The sequence below is a fragment of the Oryx dammah genome, unplaced genomic scaffold (assembly GCF_014754425.2).
Source record: "Oryx dammah isolate SB20612 unplaced genomic scaffold, SCBI_Odam_1.1 HiC_scaffold_11058, whole genome shotgun sequence".
In the NCBI taxonomy this organism is placed as follows: Eukaryota; Metazoa; Chordata; class Mammalia; order Artiodactyla; family Bovidae; genus Oryx; species Oryx dammah.
The window spans coordinates 393,349-416,517 of NW_024080452.1; the positions used below are offsets into that span (position 1 = coordinate 393,349).

Consider the following 23,169-nt stretch of genomic DNA (forward strand, 5'->3'; position numbering starts at 1 on the left):
TGGTTTTATTTTTATTTTTATTGTTTTTAATTTTTAATTTATTTTTTATTTTACTTTACAATTCTGTATTGGTTTTGCCATACATTGAGATGAATCCACCACAGGTGTAATCTGCCTGCAATGTGGGAGACCCTGAAGAAGGAAATGGCTACCCACTCCAGTATTCTTCCCTGGAGAATTCCATGGACAGAGGAACCTGGTGGGCTATGATCCACCGGTACACAAAGAGTCAGACATGACTTAGTGACTCACTCTTTCACTTTTCATTAGTATTAATGGTAAGACCAAATGAAGTTTATATATTTCACATCAGAAGTTCGATATTGGTAGAAATAACCTTGATGCTTTGTAAATGACTAATTGTACTTCATATTATATTATTGTTTATATCATTTTCCTTATGGTTGCAGACCATATCCATACTCAACAGTTATGTTTTTCTCTACCTGTCATATTTCCTTGTGGTATAGAATGATTTTGTTTGATAGTCATGTGGTTGTAAGAATGTGTGAAATTAAAACTCATCAGCAAATATCAAGAAAATGTCCCTTTCAGCCTAACTTAATCCTGGCACTTGAACAGTCTTGAAATACCACACAGTCTGGATTGAAACCAAAATTATTTTATCTGTGCCATCTGTTTTCACTCATGAAGGCCTGTGACACAGCAGATAAATATTTAAATGCTTTCTGATCTATTCAGATTTCCTTTAATATATTTAATTTGTGACATTTGGTATCCTGTCCATTAATTAAAATAACATGAGAACAAAAACTCTTTAGAAGAAGGACATTTCAGCAGCTGTACCTGCCAAATTATGCTTGTAGCTAAGATGAGATGATATATTTGTGAGAGGGTTTTCCCATTTTCTGAAACATCAAGGTTAAATCAAAATATTTCAAAATTTACAGCTTATGTATTCATCCTTACTTCCTCTATTCAATGACCCCAAAAAGGAGAGCCAGTTTAGAAGTTTCACTTTTTTAGAATCCGAATTGTTTTCCATATTAGATTAGGCAAAGCAGAATTGAAGAACTCTTTTCCTAGTTTCTTGAGTTTCATCAAAATTTACCTAATATCTGAAACATGTTGAGTACTTAAAGTTGTGGCAACAATTTTTCATGACAAAAAGAGCAGGACAAGAAATCCTATTGGGAAATATTAGAGAAAAAAATATGGAATTAGAAAAGGAGTGCTTTCAGTTAGGGTTTAAGGGAATTATAGAGAAGACTTTACTTTTGAAGGATTAACATCCATGAATCCTTAAAAGATGTACCCAAAGTGGTTTTGATTACCAGGATAAAGTGGACAAAGAAAAGATCTCTAACGAAATGAACCCCAAGTCATACCATTATGTCCTAATCTGATTTTTAGACGTACACCCACCAAGGAGACAATGTGTTATATGGAGCAAGTGGCCGGACTCTTCATTCTTAGAGCTTCAAGTCTTCCTACAAGTAAAACCTAAAAAACTGCAAGTGGAAAAATATCCAGTTGAAAAATTAAAAATAAGCCTTTCTGGAAAAGATTCTTTTGTCTATAATTTCTAGAAAAAATCAAAGCATGATTGCATAACATTGTAGAACCAGAGTCAATCAAGGGTAAAAAAATTCCCTCTGCTCAACATTTTCAGATAAGAAATTTCCATTAATATCCACATTGAAATTTAAGTTTTATCGTCTACTGTTTGAATCATCCTAATGTTTTTTGGGTTGATCCTCAGAATTGTGGAATTCATTTTCTCTTTATTAGCACCTGTAAAAATCAGAAGGACACACTTTTGTAAAAATAACTAAACACAATTTGGAAAGTCAAACATCGTTCAATAAATGAGGATAGTCAAGTGGACTCAACATCAAGAGTATAACATCTGAGATTTTTAAAACTTAATTTTGAGATTTGTGAGTGGGGAGATCTTTTTTCACTAAAATCTGGAAGATGTAGCAGCTGATACATCCTTCTTATAAAGAGTCCTTTCAGAACTGATTGAAAAAAAATAGTTTCCATTAAATTTGAAGAAACCCAAATTAGAGCTTTGGTTTTAAAACAATTATATTTTAACTTTAACCGTATTTTACTTTACATGTATAATTCACAATATAGAATAATTGAGGGGAATAGAATGGTAAACTCTTGGTTTTACTGATTTAAAATTTTTTAAGCTTCTAAGATTCCTAATTCTGCCTCTTATCTGATCATATTTTGAGGTGATCATTGCATTTCTAAAACTTCAACTGACACTAATGATAAGTACCTGATTTAAGAAACCATCATATGAGATAAGTGAAAACCTGGTTTTGGCAAAGTTTTAAAAACTCTAGGGGAGTTCCATTTCTGGTGTGGTGGATTAAGCACCTAAGATTGACCTTCTCACAGATAACAACTAAAAAACTACAAAAAATAACTACCTGAAGAGCCTGTAGAGTGACCAAAGACAGTCTGGTTTTGTAGCAGAGTCAGAATTTAGAAGATGAAATGGGTCCAAGGTCTCATTTTAAGAATTTGGCCTAAGGACTCAATGTGGTGTGAGAATGCTGAAACTTCTCTAGATAATGCAGGTCTTTGTGTCCTAAGGAACTAGAGGATAGTAAGGTAGCCATTGCTCCCAGAAAAATGATAGAGTAGGGTGAGACTCCAGGAAAGGAGAAAACCAGAGAAAGAGAGCTCTGTTTCCTGTGTAAGCTTTGCCCAAGTCTCTGGCTTACTCATGAATCAAAGTGATTCACAAAGCAGACTCAAAGCACCTTGCGGCTAAATGAAAGAGCTAAAGTGAAATGTGGCCTCTCATTCACCTTAACTGAGACGGACTCTGCAGTTTGACTATCTAAGTTAATTGCCTCTTAAAACAATAATATTAACCGTCTTCAGAGAGAGAAAACAGAATCCAGAGTCTTCAAAACAAAGGAATTATTATGTCCAGAATACAATGGAAAATTATTCATTAAATGAAGAAACAGGAAAACACTTTCAGGGCACCAACCTTGCTTCATCCCTATTCCCATTTCCTCCTCTCCACATATTATTTTGAAATAAATCCCAGATTTCACATTATATCTCTCACAAACATTTCAGTGTGCATCTCAATAAGAGCTCTTTTAAAAATGTAACCACAATGTCATTAGCACACCTAAAATTACTTAGTATCGTTACATATCCAGTAAGTATTCAAATTTCTAATTGTTTGTAGATGGATTAATGCTTTTCAGTTTGTTTAATTGAAACAGACTCACCCTCATCCAACTCCATGGCTAGGGAAGTTAAGTCTTTCTCAGTCACTGGTTGAGGAGTAAATATCATGAGTTTTGGTACTGTTGTCCATAGGTCAGAAAATATGAGATCTAAACAGGAGGAAATACGCTAGAAGAAGTTCATAATCTTTCCAGCATGCTGATGTTTGAAATGGTATGAATGGGAGAGCCATCACCTTGTCTTAAGGGCTGCAGTTCTTTCATGGCTTCTTTGACTTCTGGTTATTTACATGCAGCAGTTCTCACTGAAAAAGTCCATTCTTGGCCTAAGTTAGTCCATTTTCTTGAGTGATATACAGTTTTGTACATAAGCATTTCTTGTTTTGATGATCAAGGGCTTTCTTCCTATGTGTTTGTTTTTTGCCAGAGGTAAACTTAGAAAGATTAGAACCTTTAGTGTGAAATGTCAGACTAAAAATTTCTTTTTATGATGTATTCTTTTCATTGTCTCTCTGGTTTTAGGAGCTGGGAATCCAAAGTGCAAAATTGCAATTGTTATGGGAAGAATTAACAATAACTCTGAAACCAGGTAGTAAAACAATAGTGATTGAGAAATCTATGAGGAATAAGAGTCAGTCTTTTTTTGTACTCACTTAATTGACTTAAAATTCACTATTTAGGCTCATAAATTATAATAATATAAAGTATATCATGATATTAAATGTCATATATCTGTTGTTTCACAATTATTTTGCTAAAGATATATTTAGAAAACATTTTAGGAAGTGTTGGTATACATTCTTCACTGTGAAATTTCCTGTTTTAAAAAGTGTTGCTGAATTCTCAAAGCTGTTTGGATCCAGTTATAAGATATATAAACTTTTTCAAAACTGTCTGTAAGTAATTAACTGATTAGATATTTAGATCCAAGGCAATAATCTTAAAATGTTTAATATATTAAATATCAGTTCCCAGTTACCATTTTGAGCAAGGAGAAGCCTCAATTAAATAACTTTCACATATTTTCAAATCATTGTTGTTCCAGATCACAGCCTGCATCTGAATGTACTTAATGATTTTTATACAATTCCTATTCCAGACATTATTACTTACATGATTACATGATAGCAACAATGAAAAGATGACAGTTGAGTCTCCACCTAACATTTATTTTTCCACTTAGCAAACTTCCTAACATCTACTTTTCTTTTGACCAGACACAAACAACACAGCATGATTCTTGTTCCCATCAACACACCTGGAGTAGAAATAATAAGGCCCTTGACAGTTTTTGGCTACCTGGGTAAGTGTTCAATCAACTTGTCTGTGTATTTGCAAGTAGGAAACCTAGACTATGCAGTAACTCTGAAGGAAATAGATAACATTTTAGTGCATGAGATGGATTCTTAGAAATCCTTTGACCCTTAGTATAAATTACCAGTGGAGTTCAGAATAGAACGAATGAAAAGAGAGGTGGTGCAGCATTCTACCACATTTTGTCTGCTTTGGGGAAAGGGCAAACTGGCATTTAAGGCACAGCAACTCTGTCTGCCAGTCTTCTTTTCATCATCCAGGAGGAAGGGTTAGTGAAATAGATGTGAAAAATTAAGTAACTCACAGTAATATTCATTTTTAACTTTCTTAATCTACCTACAAGAGTTAATAAGCAAAGGGTTTTGATTGATAACTTTTCCTTCCTTCTGTCCTTGGGTGGAATGTCTAAGAAGCAAGGATACTTTTGCTCAGTCTCATGTTCACTGTTTCCTTGCTGCTCAGGTTTCTCACTCTGCAAGTATTTGTTGAGCACTCAACCCACTCCAGTATGCTTGCCTGGAGAATCCCATGGACAAAGGAGCCTGGTAGGCTACAGTCCATATGGTCGCAAAGAGTCGGATATGACTGAAACGACTTAACATGCACGCACACACACAAGCACTGTTACAGGTGCTTAGAATACAATAGTGAACACAGTAAACTAAGATCTCTGCCCTTGTGGAGCTTACGTGCTGGGGAACAGAGACAGAGGATAAATACAGATATGTAAATAAGCTAGGTAGCTGTCAGCAAATGATAAATGTTATTTAAAAGTTTACTGAACTTTAGGTTTTGTGGTGACCCTGGCTTTCTCTCTATTGTTAAATGTGGCTAATGCAAATATTCAAGAGGTGGGTTACTTTTTATAGGCTGCAGCTAGAAAATGTACCCACAGGTTAAGTGGTTGGGTTATAGAACAATAGCCTAAAAGACCATGAAAATGGGTTTATAATGTTGGTTGGCTATTAATACCCACCATTGTAGAGCCTATGTTTCAAATTTCAGTATGACTGTTTCACCAGTATCTCTCCAACTCTCTGTGCCAAGGCCAAAAGAAATAGTGTGGACAGAGTTGATTATTAATGTCTGTTCTGACAGGAAAAGGGTGGGGAGTTAACTGGAGATTATCTCCAGAACTTGGCGAGGAGGAAGGATGATGTAAAGACAAAGTGTGGATGTGTTCCCAGTCTCTGTCACATGCCAGCATTTTCAAGAGGCAAACAAGCCTAGACTGGAAGCAAATATACTTGCAGGTCCAGCCTTGGCTTTGTCTCTAATGCTAAACCTGCTCTGTTCCTTCAAGCAGGTTCTTTACATCTTCAGGCACTGGTTTCCACAGTGATAAAAAAGAATTACATAATTCACTTGCAAATTTTGAACCCCTGAAACCTTCTTTTTTGTTTCCCAAGCAAAATTCTCTTCAGAAGCCTGTATATTAAAAATTTCAAAGAAGAAGCAATAATAAAGCAATAATAAGATGATCTAATTTGAGCTATGGAGCCGTCTTCTTTTTCACAGCTCTACAATCTCAGAGAATCCATTAAAAACCTCTGGATGAAATGATATCTAAAATTTCTTAAACAGTTGATAAGTTTTTTGGGCTGCACAGCACTGGGGGTTCAGGGCTCAGATCTACCTAGAAATGTCTGACATATGAGGCCTTTAAATTCCACTGTCTTAAAAAAATAAAAAATAAAAAAAAAATAAATTCCACTCTCTTTGAGAATCATATTTCAGTAGATTAATTATCTCTGACTACCTTTTTGTCAGCTCATTTTGTTCTCTAAACTCTCATTCTCTATTTTATAGATAATTTCCATGGAGGACATTTTGAGATCCATTTCAATCAAGTGCGAGTTCCTGCCACCAATTTAATACTAGGTGAGATAAATTGAACAAATGATTCCCATTTTCAGGTCTAAATCTGAAATAGATGTGAAGTCTACCATAATTTAGATACTTTCCTTCTTGTTTACTCCATTTATAAGGGAAAATTATTTCCTTTGGTAATAATAACAATAATAATAACAATAATAAGGTTTTATTTAAGTATTTGACATGGTGTCACATCAATTGAAAACATAGCTAAATACAAAAATTATACAATTCGGAGCAACATACTTTTTCCTAAAACATGATCGTCAAGCCTCTACTTGTTTTAATAAAACCTCAGTAGTTTCTGAACACTGTATTCCTTGAATGACTCCATCCTCTTGGGAATCCTACCCAACCTTCAGGGAACATCTCTGATGCCACCTCTTTCAAGAAGGTTCTTGTAGTCCTTATCTCATCCATTCAATAAGCCCCTGATCCTGCCAGGCCCTCAGGTTACCATGATGAACAGATACCTTTTCCTCCCATGCCTTTCTTGTCCTTCTCCATATCCCTTATCCCTAGCATCCTTGCCCCTCTTCTAGTTTCTAAACTCAGGACTGTTTCTTATCTACCTTGGTAACCATTGCAACACTAACAAAAAAACTTATGCAGAGTAGGTACTGAAGAGACAGTTCTTGAATCTGATCTGAGTTTTTAATGATGGTGGTTTACATTTCTATGTATTAGAAATCAAAGTTCCATAAATGTATAGTGAACCTTATTACAGAACTTACTTTTTTCCTACTGGAATGCCATTTTTATTGAGGATAGTTCATTATTTTCTCAGGATCTGTATAAATAACAAAAGAAATAGGCTGTGGTCATGTTCTCCTTTCTTTCTCACAGGTGAAGGTAGGGGATTTGAAATTGCCCAAGGCCGGCTTGGACCTGGCAGAATCCACCACTGTATGAGAACAATAGGTTTGGCTGAACGTGCTTTACAGATCATGTGTGAACGAGCAAACCAAAGGGTGGCCTTTAAGAAGAAACTTTATTCACATGTAAGAATAATTACTTATTTGAATTTATTGTAGCCCAATGCACTATACTAACCTTGAACCAAAATAACATTATTTGGTCAGAAAGAGATTTCCTCTGCATAAACAGGGTGATTCTTTTCCACAAAATATATTTATTTGTAGTCTGTATTTAAATGTAGTCTGATGATGTGGATGGACCTAGAGATTGTCATACAGAGTTAAGTCAGAAAGAGAAAAACAAATATCATATAATATTCCACGTATGATTCCACTTATATGTAAAATTAGAAAATTATACAGGTGAACTTATTTGCAAAGCAGAAATAGAGACACAGAGGTAGAAAACAAACATGGATACCCAGGCGGGACAGGGCAGGATGAATAGAAGGGTTGGGATTGACATATATACACTACTATGTATAAAATAGATAACTAATGAGAACCTTCTGTATAGCACAAGGGACTCAATGCTCTGTGGTGACCTAAACAGGAAGGAAAATCCAAAAAAGAGGGGATATATGTATACATGTAACTGATTCACTTTGGTACAACAGAAACTAACACAACATTGTAAAGCAACTATATTCCAATAAAAATTAATGAAAAATCCTAAGATTCAAGCTATGTGTGAATATATATATATAGGCTGTTGAGAGATAGTTATCTTTGTGCAATATTTAATAATTCCTTAAGTGCTTCAACACTTCAGCACACAAAGTGTCGATAATTTGTTCAACTTTCTCCGGTTCTCGTTCTCTAGAGAACTTCATACAGTAGCCCTCTCTGTGGACATGAGAGGGCTGTTTTAAGGAAGAATGAAGCCTTATTCTTTGGCTCTGTGGAGGAATTAAGACAGATAAATGGAGAGATATAGGAAAATAGCCCAAAACTCAGTGAAAGAAAAGAGATCTAAAAACGGAAAGGACTGCTTTATAAAGAAGTGAGCTCCCTGTCACTGGAGAAATGCAAGTAGAAAAGTCACCAGCATTAGCTGGGGTGTTCATGATATTTTGAATTTTTACCTCTAAGTTATGTACTACTGAGCCTATTGTTTACAAAGAACAATACTTACATCCAGGCACTATAATCCAAATTAGAAAATATTTATCAAGAGGGAAAAGATGCTACCATATCAGACTTCCTTGCTTACAAGAAATATTCAAAGGAGCTTTAGGCTGAAATGGAAAACTTCTTAAGAGCAATGAGATAGCCAAATCATCCCCCTAAAAGCCCTTCTAAGAAGGTAAGAAAAATTATTATTAAATATTTAATACTTAAGATTGCTAACATATACTGTTAGGTCAAACTTGTAGTGGTAAATTGTATCCATGTTTGCTGTACATGTATATTTTAGTACATTTTATAAGATTGTCTCAACTATACAAGGAGTTATAAAGTTCATTTGTGACAACCTTATAAATATTTTACAGTATATTTTTTACCGTGAATTCTTACAGGCCATGCTTTCTTTTTTATGAAATATTATTTAGCAAATCTATGACTTAGTTATAACATTGTTCTTATGAAAAAATATAGCGTGCTTTATGGCACATACCTGGGAATAATTTGTATAAGACCCTTTTAGTAAACAGTGAGGGCAAGTGTTCAACTGTTGGATGGGCACTCAAGGAGGTAAAATGGTGTGAAAGTTTGAGGCTATAAATACAACTCCACGATGCTGCTGGAGTAAAACTAAAGAGTTGTTCATGGTATCAAATGTAACTTCATGAATATTACTCTTCTCAAAATTGCCACCCAAACCCCGAGAAGGGTGCAAGGAGGAACAGAAAGGTTTACCTACAGGCATCTTGAACATACAAAAGCACTCTCTTTAAGTGCTGCTTTCATGACAGATTTTTAATACTGTGCTAAAGAGAAATTTGTTTTCCATTTTGTAAACTTAATGTAGCAAGCATTACAAGCCTGGGCTTTTCAAAAATATGCTTCCCTTCTCTGAAAACCTCTTGCATTTGGCATAAAGGAAATGATCTGGCAAGACCTAAAGAGATGTGTGAACAGGTCAAATAAAAATCTGGGCTAGCTTTTTTTCCCTTTTTTAATTTGTCAAAGTAACATTCTACTTCCCTGAATTTGGAGATCCTTTCCAGCTGCCTTCTAATTTATTCCAGGCACTAAAGCAAAAAGTTCTTTATCAAAGTTCTCTCCTAGTAAATAAATCTGGTGCCTTCTTAGAGCACCCATTTAATTCTTCTTAGATCATCTATCAGAGATAGAAGCAAGGTCTGATGCTGTAAAGAGCAATATTGCATAGGAACCTGGAATGTCAGGTCCATGAATCAAGGCAAATTGAAGTGGTCAAACAAGAGATGGCAAGAGTGAATGTCAACATTCTAGGAATCAGCAAACTAAAATGGACTGGAATGGGTGAATTTAACTCAGATGACCATTATATCTACTACTGCGGACAGGAATCCCTTAGAAGAAATGGAGTAGCCATCATGGTCAACAAAAGAGTCCAAAGCGCAGTACTTGGATGCAATCTCAAAAACAACAGAATGATCTCTGTTCATTTCCAAGGCAAACCGTTCAATATCACAGTAATCCAAGTCTGTGCCCCCAACCAGTAATGCTGAACAACGTGAAGTTGAATGGTTCTATGAAGACCTACAAGACCTTTTAGAACTAACACCCCATAAAGATGTCCTTTTCATTATAGGGGACTGGAATGCAGAAGTAGGAAACCAAGAAACACCTGGAGTAACAGGCAAATTTGGCCTTGGAATGTGGAATGAAGCAGGGCAAAGACTAATAGAGTATTGCCAAGAAAATGCTCTGGTCATAGCAAACACCTTCTTCCAACAGCACAAGAGAAGACTCTACACATGGACATCACCAGATGGTCAGCACCAAAATCAGACTGATTATATTCTTTGCAGCCAAAGATGGAAGCTCTATACAGTCAACAAAAACAAGACTGGGAGCTTACTGTGGCTCAGATCATGAGCTCCTAATTGCCAAATTCAGACTTAAATTGAAGAAGGTAGGGAAAACTGCTAGACCATTCAGGTATGACCTAAATCAAATCCCTTATGATTATACAGTGGAAGTGACAAATAGATTTAAGTGACTAGATCTGATAGATAGAGTGCCTGATGCACTATGGACAGAGGTTCATGACATTGTACGGGAGACAGCGATCGAGACCATTCCCATGGAAAAGAAATGCAAAAAAGCAAAATGGCTGTCTGGGGGAGGCCTTACAAGTAGCTGTGAAAAGAAGAGAAGCGAAAAGCAAAGGAGAAAAGGAAAGATATAAGCATCTGAATGCAGAGTTCGAAAGAATAGCAAGAAGAGATAAAGCCTTCCTCAGCGATCAATGTAAAGAAATAGAGGAAAACAACAGAATGGGAAAGACTAGAGATCTCTTCAAGAAAGTTAGAGATACCAAGGGAACATTTCATGCAAAGACGGGCTTGATAAAGGACAGAAATGGTATGGACCTAACAGAAGCAGAGGATATTAAGAAGAGGTGGCAAGAATACACAGAAATACTGTACAAAAAAGAGCTTCACAACCCAGATAATCACGATGGTGTGATCACTCACCTAGAGCCAGACATCCTAGAATGTGAAATCAAGTGGGCCTTAGAAAGCATCACTATGAACAAAGCTAGTGGAGGTGATGGAATTCCAGTGGAGCTATTTCAAATCCTGAAAGATGGTGCTGTGAAAGTGCTGCACTCAATATGCCAGCAAATTTGGAAAACTCATCAGTGGCCACAAGACTGGAAAAGGTCAGTTTTCATTCCAATCTCAAAGAAAGGCAATGCCAAAGAATGCTCAAAGTGAAGTGAAGTTGCTCAGTCGTGTCAGACTCTTTGCAACTCATGGACTGTAGCCCACCAAGCTCCTCCATCCATGGGATTCTCCAGGCAAGAATACTGGAGTAGGTTGCCATTTCCTTCTCCAGGGGATCTTCCCAACCCAGGGATCGAACCCAGGTCCCCCAAATTGCATGCAGATGCTTTAACCTCTGCACCACCAGGGAAGCCCTTGCTCAAACTACCGCACAATTGCACTCATCTCACACGCTAGTAAAGTAATGCTCAAAATTCTGCAAGCCAGACTTCAGCACTACATGAACCATGAACTTCCAGATGTTCAAGCTGGTTTTCGAAAAGGCAGAGGAACCAGAGATCAAATTGCAGAAAGTTAAGAGGAACTAAAAAGCCTCTTGATGAAAGTGAAAGTGGAGAGTGAAAATTTTGGCATAAAGCTCAGCATTCAGAAAACAAAGATCATGGCATCTGGTCCCATCACTTCATGGGAAATAGATGAGTAAACAGTGGAAACAGTGTCATACTTTAATTTGGGGGGCTCCAAAATCACAGCAGATGGTAATTGCAGCCATGAAATTAAAAGACGCTTACTCCTTGGAAGAAAAGTTATGACCAACCTAGATAGCATATTCAAAAGCAGAGACATTACTTGCCAACAAAGGTCTGTCCAGTCAAGGCTATGGTTTTTCCAGTGGTCATGTATGGATGTGAGAGTTGGACTTTGAAGAAGGCTGAGCACTGAAGAATTGATGCTTTTGAACTGTGGTGTTGGAGAAGACTCTTGAGGGTCCCTTGGACTGCAAGGAGATCCAACCAGTCCATTCTGAAGGTCAACCCTGGGATTTCTATGGAAGGAATGATGCTAAAGCTGAAACTCCAATACTTTGGCCACCTCACGCGAAGAGTTGACTCATTGGAAAAGACTCTGATGCTGGTAGGGATTGCGGGCAGGAGGAGAAGGGGATGACAGAGGATGAGATGGCTGGATGGCATCACTGATTCGATGGTCGTGAGTCTGAGTGAACTCCGGGAGTTGGTGATGGACAGGGAGGCCTGGCGTGCTGCAATTCATGGGGTCGCAAAGAGTCGGACACGACTGAGCAACTGAACTGAACTGAACTGAGGGCCTGTAAAGATCCACCTAGGACCACTTTCCTTCATTCTAAAGCTAAGATATTATTGCATATGGTGGTTTGTTCATGAAGTTATAATCGCCTAGTTTGATCAGTTCAGTTCAGTTCAGTCACTCAGTCATGTCTGACTCTTTGTAACCCTATGGACTGCAGCACACCAGGCTTCCCTGTCAATCACCAACTCCTGAAGCTTGCTCAAACTCATGCCTATCCAGTCGGTGATGCCACCCAACCATCTCAACTTATATCATCCCCTTCTCCTCCTGCCTTCAGTCTTTTCCAGCATCAGGGTCTTTTCCAGTGAGTCAGTTCTTTGCATCAGGTGGCCAAAGAATTGGAGTTTCAGCTTCTGCATCAGTCCTTCCAATGAATATTCAGGATTGATTTCCTTGAGGATTGACTGGTTGGATCTCCATGCAGTCCAAGGGACTCTCAAGAGTCTTCTGTGACACCACAGTTCAAAAGCATCAATTCTTTGGCACTAGCTTACTTTATGGTCCATCTCTCACATCATGCATGACTACTGGAAAAACCATAGCCTTGACTAGATGGACCTTTATTGCCAAAGTCAAGTCTGCTTTTTACTATGTTGTCTAGGTTGGTCATAGCATTTCTTCCAAGGAGTGTCTTTTAATTTCATGGCTGCAGTCACCATCTGCAGTGATTTTGGAGCCCAAGAAAATAAAGTCTCTCACTGTTTCCATTGTTTCCCCATCTATTTGCCATGAAGTGATGGGACTGGATGCCATGATCTTAGTTTTCTGAATGTTGAGCTTTAAGCCAACTGTTTCACTTTCCTCTTTCACTTTCATCAAGAGGCTGTTTAGTTCTTCTTCAGTTTCTGCCATAAGGGTGGTGTCGTCCACGTATCTAAGGTTATTGATATTTCTCCCAGCAATCTTGATTCCATCTGGTGTTTCATCCAGACTGGCATTTCGCATGATATACTCTGCATATAAGTTAAATAAGCAGGGTGACAATATACAGCCTTGACATACTCCTTTCTCATTTTGGAACCAGTCTGTTGTTACCTAGTTGGATAGCCATTAAAAAAAGACACTGACTGCTGGAGTTTTGTTTGACATTGTCAATTCAGAGCTTGGTTTCAACCTCTAGGACAGTGCCATCCAACAGAAATAAATAGTGTAAGCCAGAAATGTAATTTAAAATTCTCTGCTGCTGCTGCTGCTAAGTCACTTCAGTTGTATCCGACTCTGTGTGACCCCATAGATGGCAGCCCACCAGGCTCCTCTGTCCCTGGTATTCTCTAGGCAAGAATACTGGAGGTGGTTGCCATTTCCTTCTCCAAATATATTCTAGTAGCTACATTTTTTAAAAGTAAAAAGAAACAGATGAAATTGATTTTAATAATTTTATTTAATCCAATATATCTGAAATGTTATCATTTCAACATGAAATCAATATAAAAATATTACTAGTGGATATTTTACATTCTTTTAAAAACTGATTCTTCTAAATTAGGGGTACACTTCACACATGTATAATACATCTTGTTTCAGACTAAACATATTTCACATTGCATATGATTATTGGCTACCATGTTGAACATCACTGTGATAGGGAAACTGATCAAAATATCCACCACTGAAGCAATGTACTGTAGCAAACATGTTGTTGTTCAGTTGCTAAGTCATGTCCAGTTCTTTGTGACACCATGCACTGCATCATGCCAGGCTTCCCTTTCCTTCACTATCTCCCAGCGTTTCCTCAAACCCATGTCCACTGGCTCAGTGATGCCATCCAACTGTTACACCCTGTGTCGCCCCAATCTCCTCCTGCCCTCAGTATTTCTCAGCATCAAGGTCTTTTCCAGTACGTCAACTCTTCCCATCAGGTGGCCAAAGTACTGGAGCTTCTACATCAGTCCTTCCAATGAATATTCAGGATTGATTACCTTTAGGATTGACTGGTTTGATCTCATTGCTGTCTAAGGGACTCTCAGGAATCTTCTCCAGTACAATTTGAAGGCATGAATTCTTTTTTGTTCAGCCTTCTTTATGGTCCAACTCTCACATCTATACATGACTTCTGGAAAAACCATAGTTTTGACTCTATGGATATTTGTCAGCCAAGTGGTGTCTCTGCTTTTTAATATGCTGTCTAGATTTGTCATAGCTTTTCTTCCAGAGAGCTAGCATCTTTTAATTTCATGGCTGCAGTCACCATCCACAGTTATTTTGAAGCCCAGGAAAATAAAATCTGTCACTGTTTCCACATTTTCCCCTTCTATTTGCTATGAAAAGATGAGACCAGATGCCATAATCTTAGTTTTTTGAATGTTGAGTTTTAAGCTGGCTTTTTCAGTCTCCTCTTTTACCCTTATCAAGAGGCTCTTTAGTTCCTTTTCGCTTTCTGCCATTAAGGTGGTATCATCTGCATAGCTGAGGTGGTTAATATTTCACCCAGCAATCTTGAATCCAGCTTGTGCTTCATCCAGCCCAGCATTTCACATGATGTACTTTGCATAGAAGCAGAGTGACAATATACAGCCTTGACATACTTTCCTAATTAGGAACCATTCTGTTGTTCCATGTCCAGTTCTAACTGCTGCTTCTTGACCTGCATACAGGTTTCTCAGGAGGCAGGTAAGGTAGTCCGGTATTCCCAACTCTTTAAGAATTTTTCACAATTTGTTGTGATCCACACAGTCAAAGGCTTTTGCATAGTCAATGAAGCAGATCTTTTTCTTGAATTCTCTTACTTATTCTGTGATCCAATGAATGTTGGCAATTTGATCTCTAGTTTCTCTGCCTTTTCTAAATCCAACTTGTACATCTAGAAGTTCTTGGTTCACATACATTGAAGCCTAGCTTGAAGGATTTTGAGTATAACCTTGTTAGCGTATGAATTGAGCTCAATTGTGTGGTAATTTGAACATTCTTTAGCATTGCCCTTCTTTGAGACTGGAATGAAAACTGACCTTTTCCAGTCCTGTGACTATTGCTGTGTTTTTCAAATTTGCTGGGATATTGAGTGCAGCACTTTAACAGCATCATCTTTCAGGATTAGAGATAGCTCAGCTGGAATTCCATCACCTCCACTAGCTTTGTTCATAGTGATGCTGTTCTACAAAAAGAGTTGTTCAAAGAGTTGTTCATAATATTCTCCTATTGTCCTATTGATGTCTGCAAAGTCTTCTATGATATCCCCTAAAGGATACAAAATTGTTTATTTGTGCCTTCCTTCCTTTGTCTGTCTAGTTAGAGGTCTGTCAAATTTATTGCTCTTTTCAAAGAATATGTATTAACTATTAACATATAAAATTATACAATATAATAATTGATATGAGTTAATATTAACAAGATCTTTGTTTCATTTTCTCTTTTGTCTTCAGTGTTATTGATTTCTGCTGTTTATCATATCTTTTCTTTTGCTTTCCTCAGACTTATTTTGCTCTGTTTTTCTAGGTTCTTGGTATGGTAGCTTGGATAGACTTTTCTACTTTTCTAGTCTATGTATTTAGCACTGTAAATTTTCCTCTCAGTACTGCTTTATTTGTATCCCACAATTTGTATGTATTGTATTTTCATGTTCATTCCATTCAGTGTATTTTTCAATTTTCCTTGAAATTTCTCTTTGATACATGGAAGTGGGTCACGAGAATGTGTTACTGAATTTCCAAGTGTTAGAGGTTATCTTGCTAATTTTGATCCCATTGTGGTCACAAAACATTCTGTATTATTTCAGTTCTTTAAAATTTGTTGAGGTTGGCTTTATAGACTAAGATATGGTTTATCTTATTATGTGTTTTCTGGATACTTGAAAAGAATGTGGATTCTGCTTTTGTTGGGTGGAGTGTTCTGTGAATATCTACTAGATCCTATTTGTTGATGTTATTGTTGAGTTCTATATCCTTGCTGATTTTCTAATTGTCCTATCAATAGTTGAGAGAGGGGTGTTGAACTGTTCAACTAGAACTATGGATTTGTTTACTGTTCTTTTCAGTTCTTTCTGTTTTTTATTTACATGTTCAGCAGTTCAGTTATTTGATGCATACACATTTAGGATTGCTATGACTTCATGAGGATTTACCCTTTTATCATTATATAATGACCTTCTCTGTCTCTGCGCTTTGACCTCCAAGTAATTCTCAGTACTTTGAAGTCTACTTTTATCTGGTATTAATATAGCTGCTCCTGCTTTCCTTTGATTAATGTTTGCATGATATATTTTTTTCATTTTTTGGTAGGTTGTTTTCAACCTGCTGATATCATTATATTTGAAGTGAATTTCTTGATGACATATAGTTAGTTGGGTCACATTTTTTAGTTCATTGTCTTTGTTTTTTTTTGTTTTGTTTTGTTTTTTTTAATTTATTTATTTATTTTTAATTTTTACTTTACAATTCTGTATTGGTTTTGGCATAGATTGACATGAATCCACCACAGGTGTAAGGCTAGTGCTTAAGTCTGCCATTTTATGTTTGTTTTTAGTTTCTGGTTTTTTTCCTGCATTCCAATCAGTTAATTTAACACTTTTAGAAGTCCACTTTGCTTTATCTAGAATGTTTCTGACTGTATCTCTTTGTAAACTCTTTTAGAGATTGCTCTGGGTATTATAATATAAATACATATAATATATAATAATAATACATATATTAATATATGTATGTATATATCTCAGTAATCTATTGGTATCATCATTTGACCAGTTTGAATGAAGAAACTTTACTTCCCTTTAACCTCCACCATTTATAATATAATTGTTTTAAATATTTCCTCTATGTACATGTAGAATGACATCACATAGTATTAAAATGTTTACTTTAAACATTAAACATAGTGTAGAAAATTCAAGAGGAAAAGAAAAACCAATTTCTGTAGCCGTATTTTTCTTTTCATGGTTTATTCCTTCCTGATTTTCCTAGGTTCCCCTTTAACCCATCTGTTTAGAAGACTTTTTTAAGCTGTTCTTATTTAGGGTCTATAGGCAAGTGTTCTCTGTTTTCCTTTATCTAAGACTGTCTTGATTTCTCCTCCTTAAGGAGGGTCACAAAAAGTCGGACACAACTGAGCGGCTGAACAACAAGGATATCTTCACTGAGTATAAGGTTCTATGTTGACAATTCTTTTCTTGCAGCACTTGAAAAATATCCTGCCATTTCCTCCTGGCATATGCATATATTTTCATTCTTTACTGGCTGCTTTAAAATTCTGTCTTTAGTTTTTAGAAGTTTAATTGTGATGTGTCTTGGCATGGATTTCTTGGATTTATTATGCTTTAGGTTTACTCAGCCTGTTAAATCTATAGGTTATGTCTCCTGCCAAATTTCGGAAGTTTTCAGCCATTATTTCTTTGAGTATTTTTTCAGTCTTGCCCTCTTTCTCATCTTCCCAGATTCCAGTGTCATAAATGTTAGATATTTTGTTATAATTCACATGTCCCTAATGCTAGTCTTTAAAAGAATTTTTTGCTCTATTTTCTCTCAGTGGTCTAGATTGATCAATTTCTATTGACCTGTCTTATTGTTCATTGATTTGTTCCTTTGTCTCCTCCATTTTGCTAAACCATCCACTGCCCATTCACTGAGGTTTTTATTTAAATTGTTATATTTTTCAGTTATAAAATATCCATTTGGTTCTTTATTTCTTCTGTTTCATTACTAATATTTAAATTTCTTTGCTGAGACTTTCTATTTTCTCATTTGTTTCTACTGTGTTTACATTTACTAACTGAAGCATTTTTATTATAGTTGCTTTAAAGTATTTGTCAGAAATTATAACATCTCTGTCACCTCAATGTTCACATAATCATTCATTTTCAGACCTCCTGGGTTTCGACATGACAAATGATTTTTTATTAAAACCTAAACATTTTCATATTATATTATGAGACCTTATTTAAACTTTCTATTTTAGCTGGGTTTATCTGGCAGTACTCAGTTAGAGGAAAGGGTTGCACTACCTCTGCCAGTAGGTAGAAGTCCAGGTTCCCACTCCACCTACATTGATACCTGAGGAGAGAGACGTATTCTTATCACTGAGTGGTCCCCACTGACATCATAGAAGGGAGAGAACTTGCTCCTGGTGTCACTCCTTACTTGGCACTGTCTGATACCACCCTGGACGGGGTGTTGAGGTACCTCATTACAGCACTCAGAACGGTGGAAGCCTGTGTTGGCATGAGTTGGGGTGGGGCCAATGATTTTTTCCTGTGGTATTTGGCACAGATAGGGTGGTTATTCTCTAGGTTTTCTGTCTTTTTAGCTGCCCTTTCCCAGTCCTTCAGCTATAGACAGTAGACTTTTGTTGATGCTCTTTTTCATTTGATTTTGGTCTGGGCTCATTGGCATTTTCAAGTTGCTGGCTTCTTCAGCTCCAAGTCTGGGATATATGAGACAAAGAGAAAATCCAGGGAACTTAATCTCATGTTCTTTTTCTGGTCCAAAAGTCCCTTGCAGTCTACCTTCTTCTCTCTACCTTTCAGAGTCTTCTTATGCTTGTTTTATAGACAGTGCCCATTTTTGGTTTGTACTTTGTCGAAGGAATAGAGGAAAGTACATCTATTCCATCTTCCTAGAAACAGAAGTCTTTGGAAGCATGAGTTTCTTAATTTGTGCAGGTTTTCTCTAAACTACTGTCTAACGTTCTCTGGGAAAGGCTAAACTAGAGAATGGGGACTGGTGCTGAAGCTTAATTAGAGTCTCCTTCACTCTAGGTCTGGAGCTTGGGAAACACACCCTCAGGCATGTATGCCAATCATATAGATTTAACAACTTAGATGAAATGGACCAACTCCTCAAAAACCCACAAACTACCAAAGCTCACTGAATATGAAATTGTTGTTGTTGTTCAGTCACTCAGTCGTGTCCGACTCTTTGTGACTCCATGGACTGCAGCACGCCAAGCTTCCCTGTCCTTCGCCATCTCCCAGAGCTTGCTCAAACTCATGACGGCTGAGTCGGTGATGCCATCCAACATATCATCCTTTGTCGTCCCCTTCTCCTCCTGCCTTCAATCTTTCCCAGCATCAGGGTCTTTTCTAATGAGTTGGCTCTTTGCATCAGGTAGCCAAAGTATTGGAGTTTCAGTTTAAGCATCAGTCCTTCTGAATATTCAGGATGCATTTCCTTGAGGATTGACTGGTTGGATCTCCTTGCAGTCCAAGGGACTCTCTAGAGTCTTCTCCAAAACCACAGTTCAAAAGCACCAATTCTTTAGTGCTCAGCATTCTTTGTGGTCCAGCTCTCACATCCATACATGACTACTAGAAAAACCATAGCTTTGATTATATGGACCTTTGTTGGCAATGTCTCTACTTTTTAATACACTGTCTAGGTTTGTTGTAACTTTTCTTCCAAGGAGCAAATGTCTTTTAATTTCATGACTGCAGTCACCATCTGCAGTGATTTTGGAGCCCCTCAAAGTAAAGTCTCTCACTGTTTCCATTGTTTCCCCACCTATTTACCATGAAGTGATGGGACTGGATGCCACAATACTAGTTTTTGAATGTTGGATTTTAAACTAATTTTTTCACTCTCCTCTTTCACCTTCATTAAAAGATTCTGTAGTTCCTCTTTACTTTCTGCCTTAAGGGTGGTGCCATCTGCATATCTGAGCTTATTGATATTTCTCCTTGCAGTCTTGATTCCAGCTTGTGCTTCATCCAGGCAGCATTTCATATGATGTACTCTGCATATAAGTTAAATAAGCAGGGTGACAATAACAGCCTTGACATACTCCTTTCCTAGTTTTGAACCAATCTCTTGTTCCATGTCCGATTCTGACTGTTGTTTCTTGACCTGCATACAGGTTTCTCAGGAGGTATATAAAGTGGTCCGGTATTCCCAACTGTTTAAGAATTTTCCACAGTTGATTGTGATCCACACAGTCTAGCATAGTCAATGAAGCAGAAGTAGATGTTTTTTGAAATTCTCTTGCTTTTTCTATGATCCAACATATGTTGGCAATTTGATCTCTGGTTCCTCTGCCTTTTCTAAATCCAGCTTGAACATCTAGAAGTTCTTGGTTCATGTACTGTTGAAGAATAGCTTGGAGAATTTTGAGTATCACTTTGCTAGCATGTGAGATGAGTGCAATTGTGCAGCAGTTTGAACATTCTTTGGCATTGCTTTTCTTTGAGATTGGAATGATAACTGACCTTTTTCAGTCCTGTGACCACTGCTGAGTTTTCCAATTTGCTGGTGTATTGAGTGCAGCACTTTCACAGCATCATCTTTTGGGATTTGAAACAGCTCAACTGGAATTCCATCACCTCCACTAGCTTTGTTCATAGTGATTCTTCCTAAGGACTACTCAACTTTGCACTCCAAGATGTCTAGCTCTAGGTGATAGATCACACCATCACGGTTATATGCATCATGAAGTTCTTTTTTGTATAGTTCTGTGTATTCTTGCCACCTCTTCTTAATATCTTCTGCTTCTGTTAGGTCCATACTGTTTCTGTCCTTTATTGTGCCCATCTTGGCATGAAATGTTCCCTTGGTATCTCTAATTTTTGTGAAGAGATCGCTAATCTTTCCTATTTTATTGTTTTCCTCTATTTCTTTGCATTGTTCACTTAGGAAGGCTTTCTTATCTTTTGGAACTCTGCATTCAGATAGATATATCTTTCCTTTTTTCCTTTGCCTTTCATATCTCTTCTTTTCTCAGCTATTTGTAAGGCCTCCTCAGACAACCATTTGCCTTTTTGCATTTCTTTTTCTTGGTGGTGGTTTTGAACACTGCCTCCTATACAGTGTTACGAACTTCTGTCCATAGCTTTTCAAGCACTCTGTCTATCAGATCTAATCCCTTGAATCTATTTGTCACTTCCACTGTATAATCATAAGGGATTTGATTTAGGTCATAGCTGAATGGCCTAGTGGTTTTCCCAACTTTCTTCAATTTAAGTCTGAATTGTACAATAAGGAGTTCATGATCTGAGCTACAGCCAGCTCCTGGTCTTGTTTTTATTGACTGTATAGAGCTTCTCCTTCAACCGTGAAGAATATAATCAATCTGACTTCAGTATTGACCATCTGGTGATGTCCATGTGTAGAGTCGTCTCTTGTGTTGTTGGAAGAATATGAAATAGATAACCCTAAATGCTTCTATTAAAGAAGTTGAATTCACAATTTAATATATCTTGAAAAAAGAAATCTTCAGGCCCAAATGGTATCAGTGGTGAATTCTGATGAACTACTAAAGAAGAAAAAACACCAATTCTACACAATCTCTTCCAGGAAAATGAAGAAGAGGAAGCACATTCCAGCTCATTTATGAGACCAAAGTACCAAACAACAAGCTACAGGCCACTATAGATGCAAAAATCTAGAGTAATCTAGCAGTATATAAAAAGAACAACCAAGTGATGTTTATCCCAGGAATACAAGGCTGATTCATATTCATATGTCAATCATTAAGAAAATTATTGTAATCTACCATATTAAGTGCCTAAAAAGAAAAACCACATGATCATATCAATTGATGCAAAACGGCAACTGACAAAATATCAGCATCTATTCATGATATATTAGAGATACAAAGGAATTTATTTAACCTGATTTAGACCATCCAAAAATTCTATAGCTAACATCATACTTAATAATGAAAGACTGAGTGTTTTAATTCCTGAAATTGAGAACAAAAGATGTTTACTCTCACCATTGCTCTTTATCGTCATAGAGGAAGTCTTAGCCATTGCAGTGAGACAAGAAAAAGAAAGTTCCTAGTTGAGGAAAAAAATAAATAAAAATGTGCCTCTTTGCAGACAACATGATTGTGTGTAATATCCTTAGGACTATACCAAACAAAAAACAATCCCTCCTAGAACTAAAAATAAGTGAGTTTAGCAAAGTCTCGGAATTATATCAACATATAAAATTAATTTTATTTCTATATACTGCATGCTAAGTCACTTCAGTCATGTCCAGTTCTTTACGACCCTATGGACTGTAACCCACCAGACTCCTCTGTCCATAGTTAAGAATACTGGAGTGGATTGCCATTGCCCTCCTCCAGGAGATCTTCCCGACCCAGGGATCGAACCCACATCTCCCGTAGCTCCTCCATTGGCAGGTGGGTTCTTTACCACTAGCTAGGAGTGAACATTTGGAAGCTGAAATTTTTTAAATACCATTTTACAATAGACTAAGAAAGGAAATAGGTACACATATAACAAAATATGTATGCTATCTATATGCTAAAAATTATAAAAGTAATGAAAGAAGCCTAATAAATACAGAGAAATACAGAATGTATAGATGGCAAACAAACACATCAGCAACTGCTGCTGCTGCTGCTAAGTCACTTCAGTTGTGTCCAACTCTGTGCGACCCCATAGATGGCAGCCCACCAGGCTCCTTCACCCATGGGATTTTCCAGGCAAGAGTACTGGAGTGGGTTGCCATTGCCTTCTCCGACATCAGCAACTAGGGAAATACAAATTAAAACCACCATGAGATATCTCTGCACATTGTGAAAATGACTAAAACTTAAAAGTACTCACTATACCTAGTGCTGATAACTGGAACTCTCATATACTGCTGGTGGGAAGGTAAAATGGCATAGTCACTCTGGAAAATGTTGACAGCTTATAAGTTTTTACCAGATGACCTAACAACTCCACTCCTGGTATTTGCTTTTAAAAATGAAAAGGTATGTTCACACAAAAACTCATATACAGATATTTACAGAAGCTCTTTAATAATCACCCAAAATTGAAAACAGCCCAAATGTCCTTCAACAGGTGAATGGATAAACAAATTGTGGTACATCCCTACAGTGGAATACTACTCACTGATAAAAAGGAATGGACAGTTGATAAACAGAACAATTTGGATGACATTCAAATGAATTATGCTGAGTGAAGGAAGCTGGCCTCTAAAGAACACATGCTAAAGAATTCATTTATATGAC

The 23,169-nt window shown here is 37.0% G+C and overlaps 1 protein-coding gene across 1 annotated transcript in view; it reads left to right on the plus strand.

Moving 5' to 3' along the window:
* Positions 1 to 23,169, plus strand: part of LOC120860374 (acyl-CoA dehydrogenase family member 11) — a 119,678-nt gene that overhangs the window by 89,960 nt on the left and 6,549 nt on the right. The window contains exons 14-17 of the mRNA XM_040236175.1: positions 3,711 to 3,777; positions 4,406 to 4,491; positions 6,312 to 6,383; positions 7,224 to 7,378. Of these exons, the coding sequence (XP_040092109.1) occupies positions 3,711 to 3,777; positions 4,406 to 4,491; positions 6,312 to 6,383; positions 7,224 to 7,378 (380 nt within the window). The remainder of the gene's footprint in view (positions 1 to 3,710; positions 3,778 to 4,405; positions 4,492 to 6,311; positions 6,384 to 7,223; positions 7,379 to 23,169) is intronic.